Source organism: Antedon mediterranea, chromosome 5 (assembly GCF_964355755.1).
Source record: "Antedon mediterranea chromosome 5, ecAntMedi1.1, whole genome shotgun sequence".
NCBI lineage: Eukaryota > Metazoa > Echinodermata > Crinoidea > Comatulida > Antedonidae > Antedon > Antedon mediterranea.
In genome coordinates this window covers 6,723,533-6,740,797 of record NC_092674.1, presented here as the reverse complement: position 1 = coordinate 6,740,797, position 17,265 = coordinate 6,723,533, and the positions used below count along the sequence as shown (strand labels likewise).

The window sequence follows — 17,265 nt, the reverse complement described above, 5'->3', positions numbered from 1 at the left end:
TCCCAAAGCATTCTGGTATTTATGAGTCCCATGATATAATTCGCTGTCAGATAATCATTGAATTATTATCAAAACAGTCCATTGAAGTTTTTGTTTGTAATAGGATACTTGAAGTATCTAGGCGTGATGAAGTGACCCCCAGACTTGACCTTAGCAATAACAATAAGCGAGCAGCGTTTTTTGTAAGAAATATTCTTGTTTAAGGTGGCCTCACACGCACAGCACAGCGTCACAATTGTGTATGAGATGCCCGCGATGGCGGCTTAGATAAAAGACGCCAAAAACCACAGTCAACTGACCGCATGTTAATGTGCTGATAAGCAGTGCGTCTTCCCACGAGTTGTCAGTCAGGATTTTGTGTATTTCATATCATCTTACTTGAATATCATACTGTACACTACTGCGACTCATTTGAAGCCATATCATATATCGTATATTTATTCTTATCTTATATTTTCTTTCTTTTTCTTTCTTCTATCCCTTCTTTGTATTTTATTTTATTTTTTTGACTTGTTACCCAGCCCGATCGAACGCTTCTCAACCCGGTGAAATCCGCCAGGGGGGTATTCCGACCCCCCTGCCCCCCCCCCCCCCCCCCCCCGCCTGTTACGCCACTGTGGGTTACTATTAGAAGATTCAAATACAACAAATGAATAATCAGTTAATCAAATCACGCCATGTATACTTGTATTCGTGCGTCTAACACTAATGAAGTGTTGTTTATAATTTATTTGTGAAAAGCCGGCCATATCGATCGGTTGTTGCAATGATTGTGCAATACCCTTTGACTCAAACCCAAAGCAATAATATACTGTCAGGTATTCTTCCGCTGTCAAGTGCAGCGACCACACCCAAAATAAATATTTCTTGATGAACTACTGATATACTATTGCATGTATACAGTACAGTACAATACAATGTATTGTATTCAATAATGCCATTCTTGCATAATGATATTGAATTGCTGTATCATCACGTTATTTGAGTTCAAATTCAATAATACCGTACAAAGAATGGAGTATTAGCTCTCAGCTGATGAATCCGGTTTAAACTGATAAGACTATACAAGTGATTTTATGCGGTTCATTGCGCTATATTTTTTACACCTTTTTAATTGATGATTCTACTGTAACATGCATAATAATGCTGAGAGTGACTTTCAATATTCATTCGTACGTGAATATATACTGAAAGTCACCTTCAATGTTAATCACGGATTGATCAAGTATCTATCCAGCAGTAACTGCCGTTTTATTTAAGAGTTTTTAATATCTATAAATAATTAACTTATATTATAAAGAATGCTTGGTGTTAATTCACTGACTAATTCGGGAGTAGGCCTACTATGTGTTAGCCATTGAGTTACTCCTTGTATGTTTGTTTAAAATATTCTTTTTAGAGGACAATATATCTTTAAATCATTGTGCATGATACAAATTACATTACATTTTATATTTTTCCACTTTATATTGAATATCTCTAATAAGCCCGGTTGACTTTATTAGTTTAGTTAATTCCAATGATGGCATTCTGAAAGTCACCTTCAGAATGTGTTCCGCTCAGCATTGTATTTCGCCTCTGGAAAGTTTGACGTTTATTTAGAGGATGCCACTCTGAAAGTCATCTTTTGTGTTCACTCACGGATGCTACAAAGTGCATAATAAATGTTGGACTCAATCCAATCATGGATCAATACAGATATTCCCCTTTAGAGTGTGTTCGTTCATTAAACACTGATTTGCCTATAATTATTGTAAGTAAAATAGATATGTTGGATATACCCATCACATAATAATTATCAACTTACACGAATATTATGCTCTCATATACGGTAGTTATCGACGATTTAATATTGCATTTTTTGGTCAATATTTGTTTACTTTTAAAATTTAATTTTGTTTTCAGCACTTCAGTGTATTGCATATTAATTATTATGTAATCTTTTTTTACGATCACAAATAATCTCTAAAGCTAGGCTGTATGATGCGCTAGGTTGTATGATCTATGTTGAAATACCAGACCAATAAATGTGGATATTATTAGTCTGGTATTTCAACATGGATCGATAGTTTGATGAATATTATTTACAAAACATAATCGAACTGATTTGGCATGGATGTTTGATGATTAGTGTATTTCTGAGCAATTCAACATAATATTAATTCGGCCTCTATCTCAAATACTTTCCATGACGCAATGACCACCTACAAACCCTGCTTCATGATTGGCTATCATTAAAGGGGAATTCCCTCCAGAAAGATTAGGCACGTGGAACTTATCAGTAAAGGTGTCGTCGGTATCTACCCGATTGTTTTGATTGAAAAATTCGGAAGGTGTTGCATGCTGATGTGTAAACAAAATAAAATAATGTCCTTAGTCAAAATGTTTATTTTGTATGTTGTATTTAATGAATTATGTACCGGTAAGTAGAAAGTAATATCAATAATGTTGCGGTAATGCTGCCTCAGGCAGTTATATACCCGGAGGAAGTAAGCATTAGGAAGCAGTATCGGGCGCAAAGCTACGGCTTGACAGAATTGAGAATGTGTAAACTCGACTAATTTAGACCCAAAGCACGTGTGGGAAATGAGAGTCTTGAGATTTAGGAAGCAGACAGGTAGTAGCATGACTATCATCATCTGTCTGTTGTAAGCTATCTGTCAAAATAAGCCGGGTATAATAAATACCATCAACTTATCATTGAATAATGGTGGTCAAAACATTCTATGGTAACAATTTCCTCGCGTGTGCCGTGAAGTCACGTTGTCTCTTCGGTCTGTCTAATACGCGGGAAAATAATGTATTTAAATTCTTTGAATGAGGTTAAATAAACACTATTTTTTATTTAATAAACATGTAATATCATATTTTATTGAATTTTACAATGTTGATATACTGTACAAAATATACTGTATTACTAAAACCCGTAATTTTATGTATTGTAGTGTAACATTCTCGAAAAATGTGAGGGCGCAATTTTACTTCGTTCGTGGCCGGCTAAAAACGATTATTTCGGCGAAGTTTTAGACCCTATGTTTCAATCAAGTCAGAGATTTTCATAATTCTTCTGTTATTATAATATTGATACAAAATACTAACAGGCAATATATGTATAATTTGTTTGTGAAAAATAATAACTTTTAATTTTGCATCGTTATACCTATAAGTAGGCCTATGTGGGCCGGGTCACTACGGTGTACATCGTGTTCGGCCGCAAACGGTTTCGGCCGCAATGTTTTGAATGCCCATATAAGGCGCTATGTATGGAGCGCCAACTATGCATCAACTTCCGTTTGTTCTGCTGGTTTTTTTCATTGGGTTATTCCATTCTAAAAATGTGGGTGCATTCTAACGTGATCGATCGAAATTGACCGACATAAAATGTACGGCGTATTATCATATTACTTTCTGTGATAAGTATTATTTAGAATGCTGTGGTGTGGATATATTTGAATCTATTTTAAATGATTTAGATATACGTTTATTATTATAATAATCTTAAACGGGCAATAAACTTGTACTTGTGTCTTGTACATTTACTCTTGCAGGCCTAATGTGTTCTAATAAAAACAGAAATGACCATTAAATCAGTTAATAATACATTAAGTATTTTAAAACTCTGGTTATATAGGCCTATTGTATGTCTAATAATTATTGTATACTATCAACAATACTTAAATAAGCCTATGCCTTCGTAAGAAAATAGGAGGAAATAACATTACAGTATTTCGAAATTCCTTTTTTATAGCGATTTTTGGAAAAATTAATATATAGTAAGGCTTGAATTATTTCAGGATTATACAGTTCCACAGTAAAACCTACCAACATTGGATTGCGAAAACTCTGAAAAGGCTACTACTGCTATTGTTTTAAAACAATGAGGGAGTGTCTTGAATTCCATCTTAGACAATGAAGGTGGTGTAGCATGGTTGTTTTTTATTAACATAACAATGAAATGTGTTACGTTTCGTGTCTTCAATTTGTTGAAGTGTTATTAACATCAAAGTTAAATATAAAAATAATGGTGAATTATTTTATGTTTTTAATAATTAGAGGGAAGCTAGCTTGCTTGTTGTATGTGATTAATGGAGATGTTAATATTAATGTTACATTTTATTATGTTATTTATCCAATATTTACTATTTTTATAAATTGTCACGATTGTTGTAATTCAGTTTGTTAACTGCAAGAACAATTTAAATAAATAAACCTTGCTTATTATTGTTGTTGCGTCCGTTTTCACTTACATTTCTTTTCTTACGTTATGTTAATATAATATGTTCATTATTGGTTTTATATTTATTTTACTCTGTACAGTATTTGTAAAAATAAATGTTATTAAGTTGTGGTATACATTACTGATTCTGATTTTCAAGTGTACAAATTATATGTGGCAAACTTCACCGACATTGATATACAGTAACAACAACGATACATGAAGAAAAACATAATTAAAAGTTAATATTTATTTGTAAAGTACACACACTCTTTTTCATTATAACTTATAGAAGTGCATATCCTTAAATTAATCTAATGACAGTACTGTATATAACTTGCATTCCTTTCAGTCTTAAATATAATCGTTGGGGCACATTTTCCGACCGGTACAAAAATGAAAACATTTCATTTTCTTATGTCATTATTTATAATTCAATCTTTATATAAGAAAAAAGAAAGCATGATTTTATGTTCAATATCACAAAATACGCATTAAATCTCATTTAATTTGATTTATAAATAACATTTTGTTGTACTTAGTTAATAATAAAACGTCAGATATTTATGACTGTATAATCTCACATAAAAAAAGTAGGGTAAGTGATCTAAGTATAACATCGAAACTTTGCTGTATAATGTCTAATTTCATAACGTGATTCACTAGTTATTACAAAAATTAGTAAAAAGACTTAAAAAAAACAGTTGTTTGTTTGATTTCATCGTAGTGTTACATGAAAAAGGAAATTTTGTAAATATATAATTTTGTGTGTTTTCGCTTGCATCGTTATTCATTTTGGTTTGATTTATTACAGTTAGGCCTCTAAAGTTAAAGTTTAAAAGTATAGTCACCTACAAAAAGCGCATGATGACACAAGCGCAGTCGGTTACTTGCAAGAAGTTTGGCTAAACAATGACCATTATTTATTAATAACGCTTTTAAGTTAGGCGTTTACCGTCACACAATACACACACACAAAATTCGGTACATTTAAGGATTCTTTTTTTGTAATCGGTAAAACAATAACCGGAGTGCGCGCATCTTTATAAGAGAACCTCATTTTAGAGAATATTACTTATTTCTGAATTTCCACCCGATTCTGCTATAGTTTTACAGATAGCACCTGTGGACAGTAGCAGAATCGGGTGGAATTGCCATCTGAATTGTTAACTACACTTTTACTGATTATCTACGAACCATGAACGATTGTATTGAATGTCGCGAACCCGTAACGGAACAGCAAGAAGGACCGTTTTGCGAAGAGTGTCAGAGATGGCAACATCGTCGGTGTGACTCAGGAGTGAAAAGAGGAGCAGCGTACAGGTTAGCCGTCGAAGAGGGTTTTATTGATTAGACATGTAGAGAATGTGCTCCAGAAAACAACGTCCAACCGGTGCCGCAACTGGAGATTTTTGCAGCCGACCTTGGCGACTTTTTGGAACCAATCGTTCATAGAAGAAGAGGTACTGAATCTTTACCCTGAACCACAACCAATACCAGTGATGCCTGCTGTTGATGATGACGTCGTTACTTATCGGCGATTAGCAGGAACAACAAAACGTGGGAATGTAAGTTCTTAAAATATTTATAATCTATTCTTTGTAATTTTTTTTTTATTATCGCATTTCTTGTGAAAACCAACTTAACCTTCTGTTGTTTCAGGACTCGCTTGTAGACAGTCATGGGTACCAATATACAGAGAAGATTGATAAAAGACGGGCAAATACAACATGGAGATGTTTTCTCGGAAACAAGAATGTGACGTGCAAAGCAACAGTGTTGGAGAAGAATGGAGTTGAAACATTGTGGGACGAGTACCGCGAGGGCCAACGTAGTGTACGTTCTCAAATGCTTGCCGCGAGTAAACTTATTACTCGCGATGCTCGCGTTGAATAGTGCTAATGTATGTATGTTAGTTAAATTAGTTAAAAAATTAGTAAAAACTCTTATGTTAGTAATAAACATTAAATATAATTTTAAACTATTTGCAAAATACGTTAGTTAAGAACTTTTGTAATATAACATGTTATTGCTAGAAATAAAGTCAATTTTAATATATGTAAAGAAGTAAGATATTAGTAAAAATCGTATGTTAGTAATAAACATTAAAAAAGATATTGTTTCATTGTTACATTTTAAACTATTTGCAAACTATATTACTTATTAGTTAAGTAGTTTTGTAATATAACATGTTATTACTAGTAATAAAGTCAATTTTAATGCATGCTAGTGGTTATATATGAAAAAACAATTATAAATATAAATGTTATATTATATGTTTATTTATAAAATATGGTAGTTAAGTTAATTCGTTCGTAAATTCTCAAACTTATAACATGTCTAAATAAAAATACAGGAATTGATAATAAATGTGTTAAGATTGTATATAATAAAATAATTTTCATTTTTCTCTATCTCTGTGATGAATCTAACTGTATCTGAAAAGAAATCGTAATATTATATACAATAATACAAATGTAGAGAAAAATCGGTAAAGCAATGCACCCCTATTTTTTTAATGGAATAAGCCACGGAGATCGCCAATCTAAACAATGCATTTAATATAAACAATGCAAGCAAGCCTGGCGTTCCATACTAAATACATGCGGCCGAACTCGTTGGCGGCCGAACACGACGGTATTCGTCACTACGACGTACCGAGGGTAGTTTATGAGTTACGATCTCATCAGAATTTCACTATCAATCTTTAAAGCTCTGTATACACTATCAAACCAGCTTGTGACATGCCCAAATATGGTAGTGATAGACATCATTCATTCATGTCTATATATATAATTATATATGGGCACATTTTTTGACTGGCTAACTGTGTGGCTGCGGTGCGCAAGTAGGTATTCACAATGAGTCTGTTACTTTTCTTTATTTACACTGGTATTATGTTAATATTTTATTTATAAACTATCGATCCGTTTTCTCTTGCAATTGATTCAATGAGATATACTGTATTCTTCTGCTGTCAAAGCGCGATCACATCCGGGTCAATTTATTAGGCTACTACAGCATACATCGCACACTTATTCTTGCTAGATTTTTGTTTCATAGTACAGTAGACCTATTGTCATAATAAACTGGTGATTTTATGGTACAACGGCCTACATACAGTTCTCACTTTTAATACGCTCAGCATCTCAAAGTGACTTTCAGTATTCACTTGTACGTGATTCGTGAACTGAAACTCACCTCCAATGCAAAAAAAAATAAATAATATAGACGAAAAATGAAGAATTTGTAAAAAATTGATCTCAGTTGAGAATACATTCAGTCAGTGAAATAAAAAGCATTTTAAAAGCATTTTATCGTTGAATGTCTTATTCTTAACCGGTAGTCTGTCATAAAAAACTACGGGAGATTGAGCTGAGCTCTTTATAACGGAAACATTGCAGTGCAGTGGATACCTCGACCTTATTTCATAATTTGTATATATATATATATATATATATAAACACAAGAGGCAAAGAACATTAATTCTAAACCGCCCGGTGATATACTGAAATTTAATTAATTAATTTGAAACGATAAAGATGAGGATATATATATATATATATATGAAAGCATAGGCCTAAAGATATCTAGGCTTCAATCGATGCACATGACAGTGTATTTTGTATAGAGCGTGGGCGAGGCCTATTTGAGTTATCTATGTTTATTTATTGAATTGAAGTATATATAATCTATAAACTAATTGTTTATTGCAGGCTATCCATACCCTTGAAAAAGGGAATTTTTTTCAGTTACCGTGCTATTATTATGCAAGTGAATAACAAATATGAAAAATAATGAATACTGATAAATAGGTTATTATAATATCTTCTTCAAATCTGTTATGACGTTTAATATTTATTAAATAAATTAAACCATTTGGTTTTAACTTAAAAGTTGTCATTGATGTCCGATTGTTCTAGTATTCTGTTAACCACGAGTAGTCAACTATGCCGATTTATGCAGAATACGCGGCCTTATACTTTGGGTACTATCTATATATAAATTATGGTTAATTTTGACATAGGCGAGCACAATGCAAAAACTTCGGTACAAATCTCCGCCTTGGATACCTACATTATCTATCCGAGATGTACCGCGAAACGTAGATTTGATAACATTAGTGTGCACGCCGACGCTATTGTTCCATATTTATATCTTAGGAAGATATTATAAAGAGTTTTTTAACAACATTTATGATTTCAACATTGGATTTTCCTCTCAATTTCAATTCTTCCCGGTCAAAGTAATTTCCGGGTTTAAGATAAGTTCACCTTAGTTTCAAATATTTTCTCTCTTTTATACACAAGGGAGCAGTTAAAATAATAGATTTGACCCTAAAGGTGACTGGAAACAGGCACTTTCCATCAATCAATACAGTGTCCCTTTGGAAGACGAAAAAATTGGCCATTAATCATAGCCATTTCAGTTTTTTGTTTATTTTAAAACATACCACACGTGTGTGAAGGTACAGTAGTTAAATAATAGGAATTATACTGCAAATTAATAAAGATCAAATTAAATATACGCCATAAAGAATCAGAATATATTGTGGGGAATAGTATTATACAATTACATAGGGAGATTTGGTGATAAGACATTTTTCGAGTGAAATCCCGATAGCTGAGTTTTATTGAGTAAGCTTGCATGAATAACTGTAGGCTATCTTCCTGTGTCCCGTTAGGACCGAGATGTCTGCCCATGTTGCAAGCCGTAATGTCTTCTTTCTTGGGCCCACTCTGTCACGGCAGTTAGTTTCAAAAGATGATTAAATTAAATAATGTATTAATAATTATTAGGATGGTATTCATTTGAATAAACGCCTCTCCAATAAAACATCACTTTGAATAATACCCCCCCCCCCCCCCCACAACCCAACTATCTAATAAACGTCCATCCACATATTTATAATAACACAATTATACTATTTGTAGTAGAATTCACCGCACTGTTATCTGCAATTTACCAAGCATTTGTTATTCTTTTTTACCACTTTTCATATCTATGAGAGGATTTCATTTGATTATAAATGTTACCATATTATTAGAACTAAAAAATTTAACATATATCCCTCGAATAAGCACCTCCCTCAAATGACCTCCGCCTCCCCAAAGGGCCCTACCAAACAATAAAAACTATACTTTAAAATGTTATTAATCATCTAAAACACTGTGAAACAAAGTAGTTCAGTTTTACGAATGTCAAGCATTTTCAATAATGGTAACCGACAGAAAATGTATAAGGAGAACATTATCATTCCGAGAACCATCGTCTACACTTCCTAGAGGGGGAGCGAGCGAAGCGAGCTCACCCTCTAGTATACGTAATTAACCAAATGTGTTTGCACAAAATGTAGGCTATCGGTATTAAAAATTGACAGAGTAAATTTATGAGATTAAAAATTTTTCATGATGAAGTTGATAAATATTTACTGTATGCCTATCAGATGCCTATTTGTATTATTTTTTCATAATTGACTATGAAAGGCTGGGAAATTTCCACCGCGAGATCTTGGCGCACGACCAAGATGGTCACGGGTGTGTTTTAATTCATGAATTTCCGCACGTGATTTTTTACCAAACCAATAGCAATAGATAAGTTGTCGGAAGTAGTATAGTATTTTGTTTATTGTAAACGTGTGGCGGTGTAATTTTATTATACGTGATTCGGCGGAATATAATGGATGTTGACAAAATGTTTGTTATGCTTGTATATACTATGATTTTCATGAATACTGTACCGGTAAGTAGAATTCAAATTTATATTAAATTTGTTTATTTTATTAATTATTTTATACATATTTATTTTATTTATTTGTTTAAATTAAAACAAAAATCTTGTATGTTCCTTATTCGTTGTATCTTCTCACATTGCATTCTCTCTATCCTGTACTCTGTCCTCACTGTATGCATAAAGGCCAATTTACACAGACGAATGGTAACGGTAATAAAAATATAGATTTTATGTTATTCCTTATGACCATTTACACACAACGTGGAGCGGACGGGTGGTTTCCGCTCAGGATAGATACAGATTCTACATCCGACAAGCTACGCGGTTTCCGCTTAGCGTTACCGTACCGTTCGTCTGTGTAAATTATAGCCTTTGGTCAATGAAACGAAACTGATGTTACTGTTTTAATTAGTTTACCAATCAACTATGATATTGTAAAAAAAGAATTCAAATTGTACCGTGCAGATGGATTGTAGCTTTGACCGTGTGGTAGGGCCTATATACATTATCTATGACAGCCCGTTATTTAGGGTATATGGCTTACAACAATCGACGGCTGGGTCGGTGAGCATTTTTTAATCCCAAACTATTACTGACGTATATTTTATATTTAGGAATGTATACGATTTTGTAAAATGCTTACTTTCCTTTGTATACCTCCAGTATTGCATTTTTCTTTTATAATATCTGAAATAAAAGAACTAAAATTTGTTGATGGAAATTTCCGTAAGGGAATGGATTTACGATTGTTGTAAATGTTGTTGATTTAATGGTAATATTGTTTCTTTTGTAGTATTCATTAGCGAAGTCTTTACATCCAAGTTGTCAATCCAAGTCTGTATTATGGGATACAGAGAAGCAACGATGCATGCGGTGTCTGGTCTGTCCGCCTGGAACTGAATATACTGGCGTAAGATATTCTCTTATACCTTTTTCGAAAATTAGGTGATTGATCAATTCTATAAGAAAACATTTTAACACCCATAGATTATATTTCTTTTATATTGTATTTTTAAAATTTGTTGTCTTTTATATTTATATGTTATATTTAATTTGTGCTACTTAGTTTTGTTATTTTTGTATTTTATAAGTAATGATGGAGTAAGAGCAGTTTTCTGTTTGGGCTCATGCCTATTACTTGCTCCTGGCAAGATGAATTGTAAAATGTACTTTATGAACTTTTGCCGAATAAATATTATTATTATTATTATTATTAATATTGTTATTTTGAAGGATGTATCTTTGTGTTTGCCACCGATTTAACAAAAGGTGTAAATCTAAATAAATAGATTCAATATAATGGGTAGTAGGGAGGGGGTGTTGCGGGGTGATTGTATACATATTGTCTGATAGTTCAGATTTCAGATTTAGATTCAGCTTCGATTTAAGTCATTCTTAGTACAATGATAAAAAAAAAACACAAACAAAACAATACACACATAATATTTACATTCATGAACAACATGGATTCAACATAACAACTGATAAAGCAATAACAAACACAAAAGGTTTGGCGAGTTTTAAACGTAGGGTGGGGTTTGGAGACCCAGGGCCTACACAAATTGTGTGCATCCACCCCATGCATTGAATCGGTATGCGAAATAAAATAAGCACATTTTCAGCCCAGATAAAATTTAATTATATAAAATTATAATTTCTTTCATGTTTAGATATTTCCGTGTGGGTACGGAATTGAAGGATTAAGTGGTGACTGTCGGGGTTGTAAAATCGGTGAATTTCAATCGGAACATGGTCATGGTCAATGTTCCCCTTGTACACAATGCAGTACTCTGAATCGGCATGAAGTACAGAGCTGTTCACACGAACTTGTCACGTCACATGATGCGAAGTGTGGGGACTGTCTACCAGGGTAAGTATCTATCTCTCCCTATATCAATGATGAAGACCATCATTTACGATTAGGACTACACAAATCTAAAACATAACTTTTCAATATAGGCCTATACCAATTCTAAGTTTACTGAAGAAGATTCCCCTTTTAATTAACAACTTCACAGCCCCCCCCCCCCACAAACCCCTCCCCCTATTTCCCTATTTCGAGAAATGGTCACAGATTAACCGAACCGCCGATAGAAACAAGACGAGTACACACACAGCCACTGATCATAATTCGGCCCGCTGAGGCCAGTCTTTGACTGAAGAGGTTACCCAGTATATAAAAAAAAGAAAGAAAAATAAATAAGTTGCACACGTAATTCTTATTTGAAACCTTTTTCAGGTTCGTTAGTTTCAATATCACATCACCGTGCGAACCTTGTACTAATTGTCACACGATAGACAATCCTGAGACAACTGTTACAACAAAAAGCCCAATGACGTCACATGAAGAAGACACCACGTCACTACCGACGGCAGAGGATGCGACAGAGGGTAGGCCTGCTTCTGTCACAGGTAAGCAAACAAACAACAAAAATACCCCAGCAATAAAAATATTTAAGGCACACACAAACAAAAGCTAAATATATTATTGATGTCATTATGAAGATATCACGCCACTTGACAGATGCACTTCCGGCGTAGTCGCAGGTAACAAACAACGTCACGAATTTAATTTCCAGGGTACATAAAATAGTCACATGAAACATCATGTATGAAAAGATCACACCACTTGAAAGATGTACTTTCAGCGTAGTCGCAGGTAAAAAACAACGTCACACATTTCCAGGGTACATAAAATAGTCACATGAAACATATTACATACCTATACGTGCATGAAAAGATCACACCACTACGAAATATTCGTCCGGTCGATCAGGTGAGAAACCACAAACAATGACATCCGGAATAAACACATATCCAGGGCACAGAAACAAAAACATACACAGGCTATAAATATTATAAATATATTATTTTGATTAGTCATCAAAACTGTAACGAACGGTATCAAATCTGGCTATTCATTATTATATTTGTACAGTATCAGAATAAAGAGAATTGCCACTGATGGATTTTTTTTTACAATTGCTTCAAAGCAAAAACATTCCTGATTTACCTGTTATTATGTATAACAACAAAAAGGATAGAATAGGTGGAGACATTAGTCATTGGTGAATGTGATAAAATTGGAAAATAAATTCCATTGAGCATTACTCTTTCATCAAGATCCAATACGAAGTCGTGGGTCCGAATCTAACTAAATAGACTTTCTCCAAGTCTGTATTCATTGTCATTTTTTATTAATTTTTCACGCTGCTGCTCTGGCCCGCTACGTCACACGAGATGACTCATTCATTAGATGAAATCAAGCAGCAGTATAGTACTACACTTTGACATTTTTGTTAAAATGGAAACTCGACTATAATTTATAGGTACCACCTGTTGAATCCAAAAAACGGCTGGGAAAAGAGTCTAATGACAAATCCCAAAGCATTTCTGGTATTTATGAGTCCCATGATATTACTATAATTCACTGTCAGATAATCATTGAATTATTATCAATGTCCATTGAAGTTTTTGTTTGTAATAGGATACTTGAAGTATCTAGGCTTGATAAAGTGACCCCCAGACTTGACCTTAGCAATAACAATAAGCGAGCAGCGTTTTTTGTAAGAAATATTCTTGTGAGAATTTCGATTTTTGTCTGAAAATACAAGCTCAATTAAGTAGTATACATATGAAACGCCATATGTGCAAACATATTTATCTTTTTACTAAAAATAAGACAAAACTCCGTCTGGAACTTAGACTACTAACTAAAGTAAACTTATTCTTTATTATTCCAAAACGCTACAGGGCCTATATAATAAGGTTATTCATTTTTAGAACGTTTACATTTTTTATAACGTCAGCAGAAAAATGGACCAGAGTCATTATGGTTTAATAGCAACCCCCCAACTTTCGTATTGCCACTGATTGTAATAGTTAGATCTGTTAGGGAACAAAACAGATTGTGATCATTGACAAATTGATCATTGTTTTTTTTAAAGAATCAGTTGAGCCCACACCACTTAACCATTATTGGTGGACAATGGGTATAGTAGTGGCGGTGATGATATTAATACTTGTGATAGCTATTTTTTCCACCACCCTATGCGGAATTCGAAAAAGAACCTTTTGGAAAATCACACATACAAATGAAGAAGGTTAGTGAAATAATAAAGTTATTACTTTTCATTTAAAAAAAACCAATTTAAGCCAAAAATTAAGACTTCGTAATTAATTGAGTTAAACATTAAAATGAGTTGAAAATGAAATTATGACAATTTATGAATGATGCCGAACACTATGTTTATTATTAGTAACCAATACATTACTGGTTTTGTTTGTATACTAATTGATGAAATTATATATTATATATATTATTGTTTTGATTTTCGGATTATTAGCGGATGTCGAACCTGGCACTCAAATACAAACTATCGCCGTGCAAATAGACACTGAAAGTCCGAATACCGATACTACGTAAGTATACATTTGGTATAACCATGAATAATTGAATGGATACGTATCGACGGTGACCATTCCTAGCCCAATATATAATTACCGTATCTGTTTGTCCCAAACATAGCCTCAATTTATTTCTTAATAATTAGGCCTATTGCATTATTTCTTCAGAGAGACGTCCCCCTTTGTGACTGCTGTCAATGTCGAAAACGAGACGAGAATATCACGATCAAGCAGTGGTTACATAACAGATGAGGTGGGCATTCAATTTGAACTTATGAGATGTTTAAATCGTGGGATGGAGCAAGAGGTAGGCCTATGCCATGGATGAAGTATGGATTACTCCATGGAAAGAGAATGGAGTACTCTGTTGATGGAGCAAAGACTTACTTCTGGATAGAGCATGGAGTATTCCATGGGTGGAGCATGGCGTAGGGCCTACTCTATGGATGGAGTAACAGACCTTCTTCTAAACATGCTTATATAAAAAAATACACAAAATAGATTGATGTTGTGTATTTTTTAAAAGCTTTGTCTACATTATCAAACTAGCCTTCGTGTCAATATAAGGGAACATCACATTTTTTTGTTACATAAAGTTTGATAGTGTAGACAGAGCCTTATACATAGCTTGTATCCCAATACGCGAATTGTGACGTCATCTATATATAATTATTTCAATTTGTTGTGATTTACAGGTAGAATTTCCACCTGAAGAGTTAAGGCATCGCTATGAGAAAGCAACACAAATCTTATCTAAAGGTATGATCAAAACTAATTTCTGAATAATTTACAATGAAATCCCTTCTTGATTGACGCCTACCTTGTATAATGATACTTAGGCATGGTCAGTTACAACGGAAAATCGTAAGAAATGACTAAAACAGCCGGCGCAAATCGAATCAAAGTAGTTTATAACTTCCAAAAGTGCACATGAAATGGCTCACCGAAACAAACCATGCAATACATTGCCATTTGAATCTGAGATATTGAATATAGAATACTTCAAATTATAGTTAGAATAGGCCAGGAAAGCCTGGGCATAAAGCTCTGTCCACACTATCAAACTTTATGTGTGAAAAATGTGATGTGACCATATTTGGACATGATGATATCATACCGTATCACTACCGTATTTGGTCACATCACACTTTTTTAGTCAAACTAGTTGTATTAGTGTAGACAGAGTTTAGTATATAAAGTGTTCGGCTCGTGCAGTTCGACAGCCTTTAACAATCCGTTTAATAATAGTGTAAAATGTACTAATTGTGACATGTGTAAACGTAATTTTTTATTTGGTAGACAAGCGGTGTAATAAGACTGTTATGGATTGTAACATTGCGATACTTCAAAACCTTTCAACGGAACTCAACCCAAAATGTTCAACCGGAACAAAGAATTGGAAACACCTTGGTAGCAATCTAAATGTACGAGGCAGAATGCTAGACAATTTTGAACGTGATTCTGATCCTCTTTTAAGCCTTTTGAAGTATAGGGATTCGCGTTGCGATTTTAGGCTAGACGCGTTCCTGCCCGAGCTTAAACGCATCGAACACTACAACGCATTGGATATCATGGTCAGATACGTTTTGAAGTTACAGAAAAATACTGAAGTAAACGAAGAGGAAACGGCAGTTTGAGTACAATGCGTTAACAACTATACATTAAAAAAAAAACATTTATACCTAAAAATGTTTCTGTTTTAGGATTATTTTTTCTATGCTTAAGTTAAATTGAGTTAAATGTATTTTCTTAGACTTGTCCCAAGTCTGTATATTTATTGTCTTTTTAAGTCGACGTTTCGATTTTTATCTATCTGGAGTTTACAACGAAGCTCAAGTAGTATACGTATGAAACGCCATATGTGGCAAAACATTTATGTTTTTACTAATATTAAGTAAAAACTCCGTTTGGAACCCTGACGGGTATTGTTATAATAATACTCTCTGTAGTAGTCCTTATGTAAAGCAAGAAGCAGAAGATTTCGAGGTCGGATTCTGAGAGGAGCGGGGAGGAGGGGAGAAGCAAAGCGAATGTGACAGATTTCGGTTCAGTTGATTTGATGAACTCTTTAACTTCTTGAATAAACATGTTATTATTAAACTATTCAGTGGTGTATGTGATGGAAAATAACTGTAAAAATCCATTAGAGAAGGTCTAAATATGGACGATTACGTAATTCTACGGAATAGTACGAGTTATGGCGCACTAACCATTAAACAAAAAATAAATGTCTTGGTTATTTCGTTGTGGTTGTATTTTACTATGTTTTATTTCAAATTGGGGTATCAAAAACATAAAGTGGAAGGGTTGCCTAAAATTTGTTCACAGGATCAGAAAGCGGCCATTTTGGATTTCAAAATGGCCGAAAACCATCCACATTCAACATGGGCATCCATGGTGTCATTGGAAAGAAGAATTTGATACTGATCATTTTATATTTAAATTGATCGCAGTTGATTTTGTGCTGGAAAGATGTTATAATATATTCAATTGTTTTAATAGTACTGTCTGTAGTAGTCCTTAGCAGAAGATTCTGTTCTCATAAGACTAAAGAGAGAGGAAGCGGACGGCCGAGGCCGGGAGGAGAAGGAATACAGATTTCGGTTCAGTTGATTTGATTAACTTCTTGAAAAAACATGTTGAACTTATTAAACTATTCAAAGTGGTGTATGTGATGGAAAATAACTGTAAAAATCCAGTAGAGTAGGTCTAAAATGAGGACGATTACGTAATTCTACACGGAATAGTACGGTTCTCGACACAGGTTTGCAAAGAGGGCGCACTAACTATTAAGAGCCATTGTCTGTAAGAATCAAAGAAATATCAAAAAAAGTGGCAGACTCAAAAAAATGGATTTCTTTCAAATTTTGCACATGGCTATATATGTGTTGCGAGAAATCAAATATGAA

At 33.7% G+C, this 17,265-nt stretch overlaps 1 protein-coding gene across 1 annotated transcript; it reads left to right on the top strand.

The window, feature by feature from the left end:
* Window positions 1-9,709: 9,709 nt before the first annotated feature.
* On the top strand, window positions 9,710-16,595 carry LOC140048673 (uncharacterized). The gene is made up of 9 exons (XM_072093442.1): window positions 9,710-9,958; window positions 10,743-10,859; window positions 11,620-11,819; window positions 12,189-12,361; window positions 13,897-14,052; window positions 14,296-14,371; window positions 14,525-14,609; window positions 15,052-15,115; window positions 15,656-16,595. Exons 1-9 carry the CDS (start codon window positions 9,896-9,898, stop codon window positions 15,991-15,993), a joined length of 1,272 nt encoding a protein of 423 aa, XP_071949543.1. The 5' UTR covers window positions 9,710-9,895; the 3' UTR covers window positions 15,994-16,595.
* The last annotated feature ends 670 nt before the right edge of the window (window positions 16,596-17,265 follow it).